The 17,959-nt window shown below is 35.6% G+C and overlaps 1 protein-coding gene across 3 annotated transcripts in view; it reads right to left on the bottom strand.

Annotated features, from left to right (window-relative positions):
- Positions 1-8,808: 8,808 nt before the first annotated feature.
- The window catches only part of KLHL8 (kelch like family member 8), a 67,635-nt gene continuing 58,484 nt past the window's right edge, over positions 8,809-17,959 (bottom strand). For all 3 annotated transcript variants that reach the window (XM_030313480.2, XM_030313481.1, XM_030313482.1), the window contains 4 exons: positions 15,210-15,378; positions 14,829-14,988; positions 12,330-12,531; positions 8,809-12,089 (listed from right to left, as the gene is read on the bottom strand). In XM_030313480.2, the coding sequence (XP_030169340.1) occupies positions 11,966-12,089; positions 12,330-12,531; positions 14,829-14,988; positions 15,210-15,378 (655 nt within the window). In that variant the 3' untranslated portion in view covers positions 8,809-11,965. The remainder of the gene's footprint in view (positions 12,090-12,329; positions 12,532-14,828; positions 14,989-15,209; positions 15,379-17,959) is intronic.

The raw sequence follows: 17,959 nt of genomic DNA, 5'->3' as shown, positions 1-17,959 counted from the left end.
GTCAGCAAAACTAAAAGGCAACTGACAGAATGGGAGAAGATAGTTGCAAACGACATATCAGATAAAGGGTTAGTATCCAAAATCTATAAAGAACTTATCAAACTCAACACCCAAAAAAACAGTGAATAAATGGGCCAAAGACATGAATAGACACTTCTCCAAAAAAGACATCCAGATGGCTGACACATGAAAAAATGCTCAACATCACTCATCATCAGGGAAATACAAATCAAAACCATAATGAGATACCATCTCACACCTGCCAGAATGGCTAATATTAACAACTCAGGCAACAACAGATGTTGGCAAGGATGCGGAGAAAGAGGATCTCTTTTGCATTGTTGGTGGGAATACAAGCTAGTGCAGCCATTCTGGAAAACAGTATGAAGGTTCCTCAAAAAAACTAAAAATAGAATTACCCTACAACCCAGCAATTGCGCTACTAGGCATTCATCCAAGGGATACAGGTGTGCTGTTTCGAAGGGACACATGCACCCCCATGTTTATAGCAGCACTATCAACAATAGCCAAAGTACGGAAAGAGCCCAAATGTCCATCGATGGATGAAAGGATAAAGAAGATGTGGTATATATATATACATACATACACACAATGGAGTATTACCCACCAATCAAAAAAGAATGAAATCTTGCCATTTGCAACTACATGGATGGAACTGGAGGGTATTATGCTAAGTGAAATTAGAGAAAGACAAAACTCTTATGACTTCACTCAGATGAGGACTTTAAGAGACAAAACAGATGAATATAAGGGAAGGGAAACAAAAATAATATAAAAACAGGGAGGGGGACAAAACAGAAGAGACTCATAAATATGGAGAACATACTGAGGGTTACTAGAGGGGTTGTGGGAGGGGGGATGGGCTAAATGGGTAAGGGGCACTAAGGAATCTACTCCTGAAATCATTGTTGCACTAAATTCTAACTAACTTGGGTGTGGAATTTAAAAAATAAAAGAAAAAAATAGAATATTAAGTAAGAGCTAGGCCCAACTTGGGGCTTGAGCTGAACCTTGAGATCAAAAGTCACATGCTCTACTGGCTGAGCTAGTCAGACACCCTCTGAAGGGCTCTCCCATTACTATTAGTGCTTGGATTAAAAATAATAATAATAATAATAATAATAATAATAATAAAATAAAATAAAATAAAATAAAAACTTTCAAACGCTTTCTAGATTCCCAGAAAAGCAAGGAAACCTCCTATAAGCAGGAATGGTAAGTAAACAGAAAAGCCATTGCCCTGAGGAAAAATGCCCTCAGCATTAGGATTGGGAGACTAAGCCTTGGATGACCAGTAAAGGGCGGAGCCAGGCCTGAGTACTCCATATTAGGTCTGGAACCACGAAGAGGGCTAAAGTGTCCCAGGGGCAGTTCCTGGCCTAGAGAAGCAAATGCAAAACCTCTCTGAGAGAACACGCCCAATTTAGAACCTCTGGATTCCCATGGGTTTAACTAAGAAAGCATTCACCACACACAGAATGGCACCATAAGGAAAAAACCCAAAGACAGTAAACAGATTTAGAACCCCCGAAGACTTCAGATACTGGAACTACCAACCACAGGATACAAAGTTAACTGTGTTTGAAATGCTCAAAGAAACAAAGGAATTAAGCAAAAAGAATCAAAAAGCTTTAGGCCAAGCCTATGGAAAAAGGAATGAAATAGTACTTTTGGAAATGAAAAACATAGCAGTGAAATTAGAGATTCAATGGTTTAACAGCAAATTATTTTATTTCCATTTCACTTCTGTGTAAAGTTCCAGAAAAAGAAAAGTGATATTCAAAGTCCATGGTTGAACTTTTCTGAGCAGAAAGATCTACATGATGAATAATCCAGTGCATTTTAATGAAACTACAGATCAGACCAGATGAAAAGATCTTAACAGAAGAAAGTAAAAGGAGATACCATAAGAAGGAAAGGGCAGCAGTTGAGTTAAAACTAGAAAGGAAATCAGATAGTAGTGGAATAATAACTTCAAACTGTTGAGAGGAAAGTATTAACTAGAACCATACCCAGTAGAAGTATCAAGAGTAACAATAAGTATTGTGTACTTGAAATTTGCTAAGAGTGGACCTTAAGTGTTCTCACCAGACACACACATAAAGGTGTGAGATGATGGATGTGTTAACTAGCCTGGTTTTGATGATTATTTCATAATGTGAATGTTAAATTTTTAAAAAAGATCGTAAGTACCCCCCAACTTTGGGCTCAAACTCACAACCCAAAAACCAAGAGTCACATAGTCTACTGACTGAGCCAGCCAGGTGCCCCTATGTTCTACAGTTTAAATATACAATTTTGTCAACTACAACAGAGCTAAAAACAATATTTTAATACAAAAATGGCAGTAAAATGAACAAAAACCCAAGCAGTTACTCGAACTTCCTTGAAGTCACTTCTAGAAATACATCCTTTAGAAAACAAATTACCTAAGAAGGCATGTCTGAGATACTCAAAAGAAAAATGATCAAAGTGAACTCAAATAAATATTAATGTTTAAATGTGGGTTGGGTAACAACTAAAATACTGTATAACAAAGGTTGGAAGAGAGATGATGAATTTTACTGTTCTAAGGCCCTCAGTGTTCCAGGAAAGCATTTAACATACTAGTTAGATGTTGAAGATTTCAACACATTTAAGGTTAACTACTAAAAGAATACAAAGGTGTGGAGGGGAAACACAAAAAATCATTGAAATGAAGGCAAAAGTCCTGGACAGAAACTACAGTGCTGGTGAAATTTCTGACCACTTAATCTGCTCCCTGCCACTCCCCTACTTCCCCCACCAAAAACACACAGGACAAATATGGATAACAAAATTAAAAACCTATGTACAACATCCTAATTAAACTACATGTTTCAGGAACCCCAAATTCAAGCAGATAGAACACCTGTGTAAATTAGAAACTGAGCAAGGAGAAAGCAACCAGGTTTGTGAAGCACAAAAGCAGGAAACAAACTCACTGGAAAATTCAGGGGACTAGATAGCTCCAGAACAGCACTAAAACTGGATAGGGTTATGCCTTCTCCAATAGCAAGTGAGAGTGCAAAGGGTCTGAGGCAGGTCTGAATGGGCTAAAGTATTTTTGGGCCCATGAACCCTCAAAACTAACCAGTAAAAGCTCTCTTCAGGGTAAAGTCCCTGGAGACAGAATCAAATACACATCTGAAAACATACAACTTAAAATGCTCAACTCTACACCTAAAGCCTCAACACACACAACTAATCATAATACAGAATGTCAACACACTTCCTCTGTTGATAAGTCTAACAGCCAAAAGAAAAAAATAGCAACGTGTAGAAGACTGAGCAACACAAATTGCTAGTTTGATACATTGCACAAGTACAGAAACTGCACCAAAACAGAATACATAAATAACAAAATTTAACTACACAATTGGCCATAAAACAAGTTTAGTATATTTCCCTGGAGTCAAACAGATCATGATCACTGATCAAATGAAATTAACTTAGTAATTTAAAGATATACTTCTAAACTCAAAGAAAAACTTGTAATGAACATTTAAAAAAATATTCAGAAGTGAACATTAATGAAATAATGAAAATAAAACTTGTAGGATTCAGAAAATGATGGCATTTTAAAAATCAAAACTTACCAAAACCAACTTAAAAATCCTAAAATATCCTACCATTGATAAGACAATGAACTGGTAGTTAATTTTTCTACAAAAATAAACCGGAGGTCCAGATGGTTTTATAATTAAGTTCTATCAAATGTTCAAAAAGTGAATTACTTCAATGTTAAGTAATTCAGAGAACAGAAAGGAGAGAATACTCCATAACTCATTCTATGAAGCTAAAAACTATGAAAACAAAATAACAGACCAATCTCCAGAGTACAGATGTTAAGAGTCCTAAGCAAAACATTAGCAATTAAAGTTCAAAAGTGTATTTTAAAAATGATCATGGGGCACCTGGGTGGCTCAGTTGGTTAAGCACCTGATTTCAGCTCAGGTCATGATCTTGCTGTTTGTGGGTTTGAGCCCCGCTTTGGGCTTCGTGCTGACAGCTCAGATCCTGGAGCAGGTTGGATTCTGTGTCTCCCTCTCTCTCTGCCCCTCCCCGGCTCACGCTCTCTCAAAAATAAAAAAAAAACCAACATTAAAAAAATTTTTTAATTAGAAAAAATGACCATTCTTTAATGATCAAGCTGGCTTTAGCCCAAGAATGTAAAGGTGGCTCAACATTTTAAAACTTTTAAATGTAATTCGCCACATTATCAGATTAAAGTAAAATAAACACAATTTACTTCAAGAGGAAAAAAACTGATAAACTGCAACCCCTATAATAAAAGCTTAATAAAATAGAAAGAAACTTCCTTTCCCTGATAAAGAATAGAAAAACCTAATAAAATTCAGTATTGTAGGGCTGTCAATACTCCCTAATTAATCTATAAGATACATGATTCTAGTTTTAACCAACCAAGCCACCCAGGCTCCCTATTCTAGTTTTAAAAAGGAAGAAAAAAACCTCCTGGAGTTGTTTTTCTTCCCAAAGAATTTGACAATGATTCTAATATTTAATGAAAGAGCAAAAGGTCAAGGATACTTCTGAAAATAAGGCGAGACTTGCTCTACAAGCTATCAAGACCTTTAATCAAGTTACAGCAATTAAAATAAGGTGCCACTTGGCTCTTGGTTAGACAAACTGACCATTGGAATAGCACAGAAAGTCCCAAAATAGACATTTATTTCCATGGAAATTGGCCGTGTAGATAAAGTCCCTGAGGAAAGGATGGATTAATCAATAAACAGTAGAAAGAAAACTCGTTATTCACATAGTAAAAAGATGAAATTATTTCTCACACATACATAAATAAATTCCAAGTGGACTGAAGACAAATATGAGACTTTCTGACTTTTAGAAGAGACTATAAGAAATATCTTAAGACACGGCACCTGGCTGGCTCAGTCAGTACAGCATGTGACTCTTGATGTCAGGGTTGTAGGTTTGGGCCCCATATTGGGTATAGAGATTACCTAAATATAAAATCTTTAAGAAAAAAGAGGGGGTACCTCGGTGGCTCATTCAGAAGAACACTGACTTGATTTCGGAGTTGTGAGTTTGAGCCCTATGTTAGGTGTAGAGATTAATTTTAAAAATATCAAGATATTAAAATAACTAAATTTGAATATGTTAAAATTAACAATAGAACTATTAGTATTGATTATGAAGAACTCTTTTAAAAAAAATTAAAGGACATAAGACACTAGTAAGTATTTCACAGAAGAAACAGGAATGACTAATCATGAAAACATGCTCAACTTATTAGGAAAATGCAAACTAAAGTACAATGAAATGTCATTTTACACCTATCAGATTGGCAAGAATCAAATCTTACAGTAGTAAGCAAATGATAAACTGTATTATAAACTAGCACAACCACTTTGGAAAATAACTACATTATCTTATAAACTGTTACAAAGCTAATCAGGTACATACCTTATAACCAATTCTGCTTCTAGATATATGCTCTAAAGAAATTCTTGAACATCTTTACCAAGAAACTATATATGAATGTTCATTTTAAAACTGTCTGTAAAAGCCAAACAGAAAAAAAAGGAAAACTGTACCCATTATAAGTCATAAAAATGAACTTGTAGAATGAAAAAAAGTTAATGTAAGACTACATAACAGTACAATATTAATTTGTATAAAGTTCACCAACAAAAGTAAACATTATATGGGATATGTGTATATAAAACAAAAGGCAAAAACCAACTGATTCTGAACAGTAGTTACCTCTGGGGAGGAGGGTAGGCTGGGTACTGGAATTGAAAAGAAACACCAGGGCACCTGGGGGGCTCAGTCTGTTAAGCGTCCAACTTTGGCTCAGGTCATGACCTCACAGTTCGGGGATTCAAGACCCGCAATGCGCTCAGTGCTGTCAGAAAGAGCCTGGAGCTTCTTTCAGATTCTGTGTCTCCCTCTCTCTCTTTCTCTGCCCCTCTCCCATTCACTGTCTCTCTCAAAAAATGAATAAACGTAAAAAAAAAAAAAGTTTGTTTTTTAAACACCAAGGTAGTCAATAGATCAGAAATGTTCTAGTTCTTAATTAAGGAGTAGGTACACAGGCATTTAATTTTTATTCTTCATTACTTCCATGTTGCATGTATTTCTTATATATAAATCAAACATTACATAAAGAACTATAGTGACCAGTAGTTACCAGAGGTTGGGTGTAGGAGATAGACAAAGTAGGTGAAGGCAGTCAAAAGTTATAAACTTCTAGTTATAAAATAAGTCCTGGGGATGTAACTACAGCGTGGTGGCTGTAGTTAATAATGCTGTATTGTATATTTGAGAGTTTCTAAGAGAGATCTTAAAAGTTCTCACAAGAAAAAACTGTGTGGGGCTGAATCTTTTTGTTACATTTTTTTAAACATGTTTATATTTTGAGAGAGAGAGCGCAAGCAAGGGAGAGGCAGAGAGAGGAGGAACAGAGTCTGAAGCAGGCTCCAGGCTCTGAACTGTTAGCACAGAGCCCAACGTGGGGCTCGAACCCACGAACCATGAGATCATGGCCTGAGCCGACGTTGGACACTTAACAGACTGAGCCACCCAGGTGCCCCTGTGTGGTGATGAATCTTAACTAGATAATTGTGGTGATTGTTTCACAAAATATACACATACTGAGGGGCATGGGTGGCTCAGTTAGTTAAGCATCTGACTCTTGATTTTGGTTCAGGTCATGATCTCACAGTTTGGGAGTTCAAGCCTCACATCGGGCTACACGCTGACGCCTCGGAGCCTGCTTGGCCTATCTTGGCCCCTCCCTAGCTCACAAACACACACTCTCTCTCTCTCTCAAAATAAACAAACATTTATATATGTGTGTGTGTGTGTGTGTGTGTGTATGTATATACATACATACATACATACATACATACACATACACATACACATACTGAGGGGTTCCTGGGTGGCTCAGTCAGTTAAGTGGCTGATTCTTGATTTTGGCTCAGGTCATTATCTCACAGTTCATGGGTTCAAGCCCACCACTGGGCTCTGGACAGACAGTGTGGAGCCTGCTTGGGATTCTCTCTCTCTCTGCCCCTTTCCCATTTGCATATGTCTTCTCTCCCTTTCTTTCTCTCACTTAAAATGAACATTGTATATATTTAAATATATACATATACACACATTGAATTATTATGGTGTACACCTGAAATTAATGTTGTATGTCAATTATATTGCGATTTTAAAAAATTAAAGGGACAAAAAACAGATACACAGTGACCAGAAATACTTTTATATTGCTAAGACACTATGAAAAAGGAAATCAACTTTCCTTAAATGTATGTATACTACCTGTAAGAGCAGACATAACAGCTGGTTAGGTTAGCTGGCCAATCACTCATTAGTTATGGATCTTGGACAAGTCACTTAATGTCTTTGAATCTATTTTTTAACTGTAAAATACAGAATTTTTGAAAGATTAAAATGTTATAAAGTGACTGGTACAAACTACATGCTTAAAAAAATTATGTCATTAATTCTCCCCTCAACTATTATCCAAATTTAAGAAACCCCTTATATTCTAAAGAGTTTGTTCAGGTAGACTGAACTTAGTATGGACCATCAAGTAACTTTTTTAAACAACAAAAACCATAAGATTTTTGTATCAAATAAAGTTATCCTCAAAGGAGCTACATAGTTCCTTCATTAAAGTTACTATTGCTCAAGGTGACTAGAAATCTTCCATTGACTTGCAAAAAAATTTTCTATTAAAAAAAAAACCTTATTTTTTGATGGTAGATTTCCCGTTATAACTATAAAATATTTTTAATCAAGTTTGATGAATAAAGTACACATGGCCATAATCAAGTTAAGATTCTAGTCAGAATTAACATCTGACTGGGATGCCTGGCTGGCTCAGTCAGTAGAGCATGTGACTCTTGATCTTGGGGTTGTAAGTTTGAGTCCCACATTGAGTGTAGAGAGCACTTAAAAATAAAATCTTAAGGGGCGCCTGGGTGGCGCAGTTGGTTAAGCGTCCGACTTCAGCCAGGTCACGATCTCGCGGTCCGTGAGTTCGAGCCCCGCGTCGGGCTCTGGGCTGATGGCTCAGAGCCTGGAGCATGTTTCCGATTCTGTGTCTCCCTCTCTCTCTGCCCCTCCCCCGTTCATGCTCTGTCTCTCTCTGTCCCAAAAATAAATAAACGTTGAAAAAAAAATAAATAAATAAAAAAATAAAATCTTAAACAAAATTTTTTTTTATTAAAAAACAAATCAACATATGACTAAGATGAATGATGAGACTAATCCTCTTGGATGCCTTATAAGTAGGCTCTTGGGGCCATTGTCAGAAAAATGTTTAGCAATGCCAACATAATTGGAAAAAAAAAAAAGCAGGTTACTTACTCAGAAGGGCAACATTCATCCTAACGCATCTTTATGCATTTATCTCATTTCTAGATAATACAAGTCTGCAGCTGCTGAAGAGACCACTTCTTCATCATTTGCTTAGTGAAACCTTTTATATTAGTTGCCTTTAACCTTTAATATTTGTAAGGATAACAAAAATCTATTTTCAGTTAAACAAAAACATCCTTTATATAAGAAAAAGTATTACAGCCAACCTACTAAATCAATTTCAAGGATGGAGAATAAACAATTATATAGTTTTGCTAGGATTCTGTAAAAGCCATCAAAAAAATAAGATACAAAGTTACATAGACCTTATAGATGTTGCTATTCATAATACATATATGCAGTATATTTTGAACCAACTGTACTGATGTGAATCCAACTCTGATCTCAGTATTTGGTAGTACATATCATAATTTATTATTTTGATTTGTTGGAGTATTACTACACAATTTATATATGGCTCTAAGAAAATACTATTGCAACTTTTAATTCCACATAAAGAGATAGCCAATGACACACCAATAATAATTTCTTTAGGAGTCTGATGTAAGAAATCACAGGAAACATTCTTAAAAGATATGAATTAGATTCTTAATGCATTCTCTATAAGACACGAAGAAAAAGGAACAAAGAAAATTCTTAAGTTTACCATTTCCAAGAGGAGTTTATGTAATCTCAACAATCTCTTATCTAGGCATTTAAGAGCATTATAAATTTGTGTGGGAATTAAGAGAATAAATAATACTCCTTAGAGGGAGTACAATACAAAGTTTATTCAAACACTTAAAATAATTTAAAATAATCAGTTATGCCGAGTACAGTGAAGTTAGTAAAAAACAATATCAAGTAATTTAAAGTGGCAGTACCATACAGGAAAGCAGTGGCTTTAATGACTTTATGGGAGAACCACACATCTACAATTCCTCTTGAAGAAAAATAATATGTGAACCTTTTTTTAATTTTTTGCCAGAATTTTTCTTTATTTCAGAATGTTATCTCTATTTCAGATCACTGTTTGGTATTCCTATTAACATCAAAGGTTAAAATGAAAGGCCTCACAGTTAAGTAGCCATATTGTTTTGATAATGTCATGTCATTATTCCTATGAATATAATTGTCTTTCAATTGCAGGAGTCCTTCAGCCTGATTGTCATTTCCTATCTCAAAAATGTGTCTTTAATAAACTGCGTATATTGATTCCACTATTTATCTTTTCATACTATTGTCAGGTCCTTCAAGACTATGCTCCTAAGTATCTACACATAATATAACAGACAGCTACATGTTTCCTTTACTTCACTTTACTTCCCTTATGAGTAGTTCCTATTTTATGAGTAGCCAGGGTACCAATTTAGTATGTTAGATGACTATAGTATAATAAAAACCAGAAACAAATGTAACACCTTTATGCTCCTAAACTCTACATGTGCTAGGCAGAAATATATTAAAGAAAAAAAGCATTTTAAATAATCTTAGAAACAGTAAGATCAATGAGATCCCCTCTCCCACAAAATAAAACATACTAGTAACCACAGCCAGACAAGCATTATTCACAAGAATTCCATGAGACATAAGAAATAGACAGTTGAAGCCAGGTGTTGAGATTTATTCTCCATATCCAGCTAGTTTATAACCTGTCCAGTGAGTGCTATTGAGTTAAATGCTTTGGGGACTGACTGAAATATGGTTATAGTTACACAAGAGAACACTGATTCAAATCTAGCGATGACTTATGAACTTGCCTATGAGCTGATAGCAAAAAAAAAAAAAAAAAAAAAAAAGGCACAATTTAGGAACTTTTAAATCTGCCTCATGAAAGACCTTTATCTGCTAGCCCTCTTACTATTTTTTATTTTTTTGGTCTAATATACCAAATAGGCACTGGCTTTTGTAATGTGGCTTTCTACCCTGCTGTACTGACAAGCCCAGGTTGTTTTGTTTTGTTTTTTAAGTTTTAAAATTTATGTTAAGTAATCTCTATATCCCACATGAGGCATGCTCTCATGACCCTGAGATCAAGAGTAGCATGCTCTTCTGACTGAGCTAGCCAGGTACTCTTGAGGTTGCCTTTTAATGAAGGCCATCAGAGTTACTAGGCAATGAACTTCAGAGTTGGATGGATGGGGGTAATGTTCCTCACTGCCCTCATTCTTTGTGAACCAGATGACTGCCAGCAATGAAACTACACTAAATTCTGAGGCACGATGACAGGAAAATTTAGGAAGGCCTGGAAAAAAGGTACCAAAGTGCATTACAAATACAAAACAGAATATTTTAATATTCTTCATAAATATTTATATAAATATTTACATATAATGAATAGGCCATTTTATAATACTGGTTAAAACCATGAAGAGCTGTTAAATCAATAGGTTTATCAATATCCTGGCTTCAAATTAATGAACAGAAATATTTTCAGTTGAAGCTCAATAAATATACTGGAGGGGATTAATTATACAGAAAAAAACAGTAGTTTCAATCTTTCTCTGTTTTTACCAACAATATCTTTTATTGGTAATGATGGGCTTGAACCACATTCTGTAAACCACACTCTGTAAAGAATTTTTGTAAAAATGCATTCATTTTCTGATAATAAACTCATGTTTGATACTGTTTTAAAAAAAAGAGCAAAATGGAAAGATAATAATCCTGGGCTCAAAACCAAATGATTAAATTAAAGAAATATTTTCAGATTTCCCTCAGTGAGTCATGTAATTGACACCATTTCTTCTCAAGGTGTCTCAACTGGGCACTAGAATAATATTAACTCTAAAGCCATTTCCTCTGATTCAATTTTTGCTAATAAACGAATCTTTTCATATGAGATGAAAAAATGAAGGTATAGATTTATTTAGATGGAATTAGTTCAGCTAGGTATTTGGTACCCTAACAAGTCAAACTGAAATTAAGCGCTTGGATAGCTCTCCCATAAAGCTTCTGAAAATTCAGCTAGTGGCACTGAGAAAGATTAAACATTTTTTCTACTTCTGTAAATATCCAAGAAATTTAAAAACTGACATCTAGAAAAAAGCAAGGCATAAATTCATCAGCACCAAGTAGAAATGATCTTCAAAAGGAGGTCTCTCATGTATCCTGATATAATATACTTGTGTTGATGAATAGGTTCTAATCACCCCTCTAGGAAAAGTCCACTGCCTACAGTCAACACTTTTAGGCAAAAGGAAAGATAAAACTCAGGCAAAATGGAAATAATTCCATTTTACATTTTGATTTATCCAAAATGTTTTTAAAAAGGGATTTCAAGGTTTTTGTACTTTTTTAAACATTTTTCAGAGGAGGTATGATTTCAGGTTAGATTGTTTTCCTTCCCTATCCCATTATTTGCTAAAGTGGGAAGTATCAAATTTATCTTTATTACTAATAATTCTTCAGCTACCATCTAAATGCTGCATTTAGTCACACTACAACAGCTTCCATTTAAAATAAGACTCTAGCAGTAGTGAAAACTGTTCAAAAGTGATCATACAAAACCTTGGTTGTCTTTCCTGCATATGAAATATGACTAAATTGTTGGTGGCTGGACCTCAAATCACATACAGTCCACCACATTATTCGATCCATGACCTACATCTCGAATTTGGCTAGTTAGACAGGCGCACACAGCTACACCTGCTCCAGCTCTGCAGTGAGACACAGATCCAACCAGCTCCCACCTGTAAAGATATAGGGAAAAGTGTGTTATCTTAAAGCATGATTTATTTTACTCAAAATACTAACTGAAAACAAAAACTCCCTATTATTGAGACTGGTTTTGAAAGGCAGCAAGTTTCCTCAGGGCAATAAGATATCCCAAATGTTTTAAATTAATAGCTATGACTATAAGTATTTTAGCACTCTGGAGTAATTTGCTACTGGAAGATCCCATTAAAGCATATGGAAAACATGAAAATTACCTATTCAGCACTGGGTCAAATGCTTCCACTGTATTTAAGTATGCGTTGCCATTATGACCACCAACTGCAAAGATTCTGCCCATCACTGTTGCGATCCCCACGCCACCCCTGGGAGTGGTAAGTGCTGCTACATAATCCCACTTGTTGCTTCGGGGATCATACCGCTCAACTGAACTCAGAGGAGAATTATCATCAAAACCACCTATATTAAAAAAAAAAAGATTTTTAATAGTACTACATCTCATAGAAATTAACTATTAAATTTCAATCCAATAGCTTCTACAACCTAATCTTCTGACATTTTAGAAAATAGAGAAAATCCAGGAAAAAATTCACCCCAATGGCCATCATCACTACCAAGTCCAATCAGACATTTTCTACAATTCAAGATAATTTAGATAGTATTTTACCTCAATACTAAGATTAAAAATCTTAAAGTGGAAAAACTCGAAGTCCCTGTCTCTAAGCAGATAATTTAGAAGAAAAAACCCCCACAAACATTTATATAATTTGTCCTTAGCCTCCTAGAGGTAAGGAAGATAGTACCGAGATTCCTTCTCTATGTGTACAGTGTGTATCATATTTTTAAACAGAGGGCTTGAGAATAAACTACCACTGAATCATTTCACTCATTTAGATATGTTAAAGTTTTCCAACTGTTTCCCTTAATACTGTTAATGGCCTTCATAATTACAGAGATGGCTATGACTGAATTTCCACCAATTTTTGCCAAAACTACATCTTCATGCTACATATTCTAGATGATGACAGTCCTCTCCATATATCATTCTAACAATGTTACTTATTATATTCCTGAGGGTTTTTTCCTTTAAAGATAACTGTGCCTCTTTTTAGACTCCATCTCAGTCTACATGAGTAATAACTCTCCTGAGCAAGTAAGCCTATTTTCCTGAGGACAGGAAGTATTGCTATAATGATCAGTCTATTTAGAAACAAGGTCAGTAAAAAAAAAAAAAAAAAGCAACAACCAACAGTTAACTCTCTAATGGATTTAACTTTACTAAATCAACTTAAGTGAGGTAAAATTCACCAATTTTATGTGCATAATTCAATAAATATTGACAAATGCATACAGTAGTATCATTACCACCATGACCAAGATAGGGACAGCTCTCCCAAATAGGGAGCTGTGACAGACAGCAGTGGTGTGCTGCAAGAACTCTGGTTTCTCATAGACTCAAGTTCAAATTCCAGCTTTGTCAGTAGTACAGGCATGTGACTATGAGTAATTTATTCATGCTGAGTCTCTGCTACCTCACAAAGCTATGATGGTCAGATAGGATCTGAAGGTAAATTATGTTATTTCTTTTCTTTAATACACATAAGCACATAGAAACATGACTTCTATTACTTGCAGATATTTCAATGCTAATACTATCCCACATTTCCTTATCGAGAACTATAAGTTATGTAACACTAAACATACATTTACATAACACATCATGTAAGATAAGTTCACATTATGTTTATGTTATGTTTCTCTGTAAAGAAGGGAATTAGCAATCACAATATTGCTATCTATTAACTGGGTAACTACAAAGTACCAGATGCAGTTTGAGATGCTTCATATATATTATCGCTAATTCTTAGAATAAGTCTCTCAAAGATAATTCTCATTAATCCTCATTAGTAATTCTATTATTCCCATTTCATAGTTCTTTAAAACCCTGCTAATGAAAGTGTGCTGAATGGACCAGAAGCAGCATTGATTATCACTTGGGAGCTCTTAGAAATACAGAATCTGGGGGCGCCTGGGTGGCGCAGTCGGTTGAGCGTCCGACTTCAGCCAGGTCACGATCTCGCGCTCCGTGAGTTCGAGCCCCGCGTCGGGCTCTGGGCTGATGGCTCGGAGCCTGGAGCCTGTTTCCAATTCTGTGTCTCCCTCTCTCTCTGCCCCTCCCCCGTTCATGCTCTGTCTCTCTCTGTCCCAAAAATAAATAAAAAACGTTGAAAAAAAAATTAAAAAAAAAAAAAAGAAAAGAAATACAGAATCTGGGCTCCTTCCTTGCAGTTTAACAGTATCTCCAGAATATTCATATGCATATCAAAGTTTGAGAAAGCACTGCCCTATGGTTCCATCCAATTCTGCAGTTCAGTGAGTCAAAAAGCATTTGCTTAAAGAAGTCAACATAATTCCCTTGAAATGAAGATGAGAAAAAATGTCTTAGATCTTTAAAGATTTATTATAGCAAAGCACATTTGTGTCCTTATACTAAAAAACATGTATCTTAAGTATAATCTTCTACTCTAGATATATTTGCTACTCCTAGTAAAAATATGAAAGTAGAAATTTTAAACATGACAGATGAAGATGTAAACAAAAAAGCATGAATGTGAACCTTAATAATTCAAAAGCTAATCTTAGGACTAATTCCACTTGAGCCTAACTGCAACATAATCTGTGTTATTGTGTTGTCTTATGACACTATCATTGTATATCCTTCAATAAATTAAACTAGAGAAATACCATCCACTCACCAACAACATATAAGCAACCATGGAGCTCACTAACTCCATTGCCTGCTCTTCGTTGACCCATTTCTTTAACTTCTATCCACTTATCCAGATGTGGATCATACCTCTCCACACTAGATAAAGAAGCAACTCCATCATTGCCACCTACTGCATAAACATGGTTCTAAATAAAGAAAAAATAAAAACACATGACATTAGATTTTTAAATGATTTATATATGGTCTTAATGGTAGACTGGACTGTGCAAGAAAGCAGTGTTTCATGACATAATATGGTGTGCAATCAATCTCTGCATCCTGGAGAAATGAATATAGCAGACTTTTCCTTATTTGGTTAGGGATGTGACATGATGCAATCCAATAAGCAAACTGCCACATAACTTACTATAAGAGCCACAGAGCCAACTCCTCCACGGGGAGTATTCATTGGTGCCACTGTACTCCACTGATCAGATTCTATATCGTATCTCTCTACATCATTGAAGCAAGTGTTGTCATCTAACCCTCCAATTGCATAAATTGGACCTCCCAAGGAGGCCAAGGCTATGCCTCGCCTGCAAAGACAATAAAAACACACTTTAGCATCCAGTTGTGTTTCCAGGAAAAAAGTAGTGAAAATATCATGCTAACGGGAAGTCGTTTACTTTGTTAAACCTCAGTGTTTTTTCCCCATTATTTTTAGATTTATCAAAGCTTCTAAACAGATGACTACAAGGCTGCCAAACTGTGTGACTCTATATGAACAGTGCCCTCTGGAGTTTTATAATATGCAGCCTACACAGGTTACTTTAAACTCAAATGAAACAAAGTAAAACCCAACAAAATACCATAAGTGGAGTCCAAAACATTCAATTAGCAAAACACACAGCTGCATAATAAGAGATTAATGAACTGACACAGATATTTTGCTAGGGAGGTCAGAAGTCAATCTCAATTCTAAATTAATGTAATTGCAGAGCACGTGTTATTGGTTTTTTTTTTTTAATTTTTTAATGTTTATTTATTTTTGAGAGAGAGAGAGACAAAGCGTGAGCAGGTGAGGGGCAGAGAGAGAGGGAAACACAGAATCCGAAGCAGGCTCCAGGCTCTGAGCTGTCAGCACAGAGCCTGACGCAGGGCTCCAACTCACAAAGTGTGAGATCATGACCTGAGCGAAGTCTGACGCTTAACCAACTGAGCCACCCAGGTGCCCATCAGAGCACGTGTTTTGATGCAGGGTTTCACTGTACCACACAAAAGAATCAATTTTTATATTACATGATTTATATCACATTGGTTTAGTTCTGATGGACATTTATTTCTCTTTTTGAAAAGAAGGAGACAGCCCTTGTTAAAAGCTAACTCACTGTAATGGTGATCAGAAAAAAAATTCCATCAATTTCTTAAAAAACACATTCAAAGCAATCAAAATTTATTCTAAAACTGGGGCACCTAGGTGGCTCAGTCGGTTAAGTGGCCAACTTTGGCTCAGGTCATGATCTTGAGGTCCGTGAGTTCGAGCCCCGCATCGGGCTCTGTGCTGACAGCTCAGAGCCTGAAGCCTGTTTCAGATTCTGTGTCTCCCTCTCTCTGACCCTCCCCCATTCATGCTCTGTCTCTCTCTGTTCAAAAATAAATAAATGTTAAAAAAAAAAAAGATTTAAACTATTCTAAAACTATAATCCGTCCCTGAGTTGGTATGTACTTTGGATAAAGCAGTATATTTTATAAACATCTACTACCTTGCTTCTTCATCTGTAACCCATTTGAGAAAGGAGCAGACATGGGTGGTATTGAGTTAATATAGGTAAAGCACTTAGAATGGCAACTGGCCCATATTTAGTGCTATGTATTAGCTATATTACTGGAGAGCACAGCTGTTTAACTGAGATTCTAACTCTTTAATTAAAGAGAATCCTAGGAAGAATTCTTAAAGATAATGTTGTTACTCATTTTCAGTCCCCTTAACCTCATTTCTCTTGAGTATCAAGCAATGACTTACAAAATACTGTGGCAATAAAAACTCACAGGTGTGTGAATATGTGTGTGCATGCTAGGACATACAGGTGTTATATCGTGGCAGATGTGTGCCAGATAAATCTCCCTCCCCACCACCATCCCAAACCACAAGAGCATATGACATTATTGGCTATTTCCTACTACTCAAAACTCTGTTGATCTTCATGAAATCACACGTGTGAATTCCCTCCTAAATCTCTGGCTGGTACTATTCTGTTTCCTTTATCAGCGCCTTCTTTTCTACTTCATTGTCAAATTCTGAAGTTCCCTAAGGCCTCTTATCACTTTTACTTTCTCTCCCAAGGTAATTTCATTCCTTCCATGGATTTATGGTAACATTTATTTATATTTCTAATAAATGTAGTGGAGCATTCTGTAATTCCTCCCAGTGAATTACATGAATTATATGTGTATTTGTTAAAATAATATCTATTTTGCACCACATGGGAGATTAAATTAGATTACCTTTTCCTTTTCCTTTTTCAAATTCACAATTCAGCAAATAGAGTGAGGATGTCAAAGCTCAATAATTCACATAAACCTAGATATGAGAATAATTCTGCCTTCTTGATTCAGAGTGAAAACGTAATGGAAGATAAAGAGTTATCTGGATAAATACTGAAAATCTTGCCTAAGAGCAGCTTTGTACAGAGAATAAAATTCAAAACACCTTAATTTTATCTTGCAATTTTATTTAAAGAAACAAACCCAAACTAATAAAACCTAACTTCAAATATTGAGGTTTATATCAAGGTTTGCAAACTGTAGCAACATTCTGTAAGAGTTAAAAATGGCTAATATGAAAATGAACAATTTTATTATTTTTTTTAATGTTTTTGTTTTTTTGAGTGAGTGAGGAAGGGGCAGAGAGAAAGGGAGACAGAGGATCCACAGCAGGCTGTGCACTGATGGTGGGACTTGAACCCACAAACCATGAGATCACGACCTGAGCCAAAGTCAGACACTTAACCAACTGAGCTACCCAGGCGCCTCGTGATGAGCAATTTTAAACTGAACTGCACATGGGGATCACACTGCCATCTAATTTTCTATTTTTAATTAATTTAACATAAAATGTTTTTAACTGGGTTTTCTTCTCATGTTATAGTATGAGATATTAGATGGAAATGTGAAGAG

This window comes from Lynx canadensis, chromosome B1 (genome assembly GCF_007474595.2).
Source record: "Lynx canadensis isolate LIC74 chromosome B1, mLynCan4.pri.v2, whole genome shotgun sequence".
NCBI classification, from domain to species: Eukaryota; Metazoa; Chordata; class Mammalia; order Carnivora; family Felidae; genus Lynx; species Lynx canadensis.
This window is presented reverse-complemented; position numbering and strand designations above follow the sequence as displayed.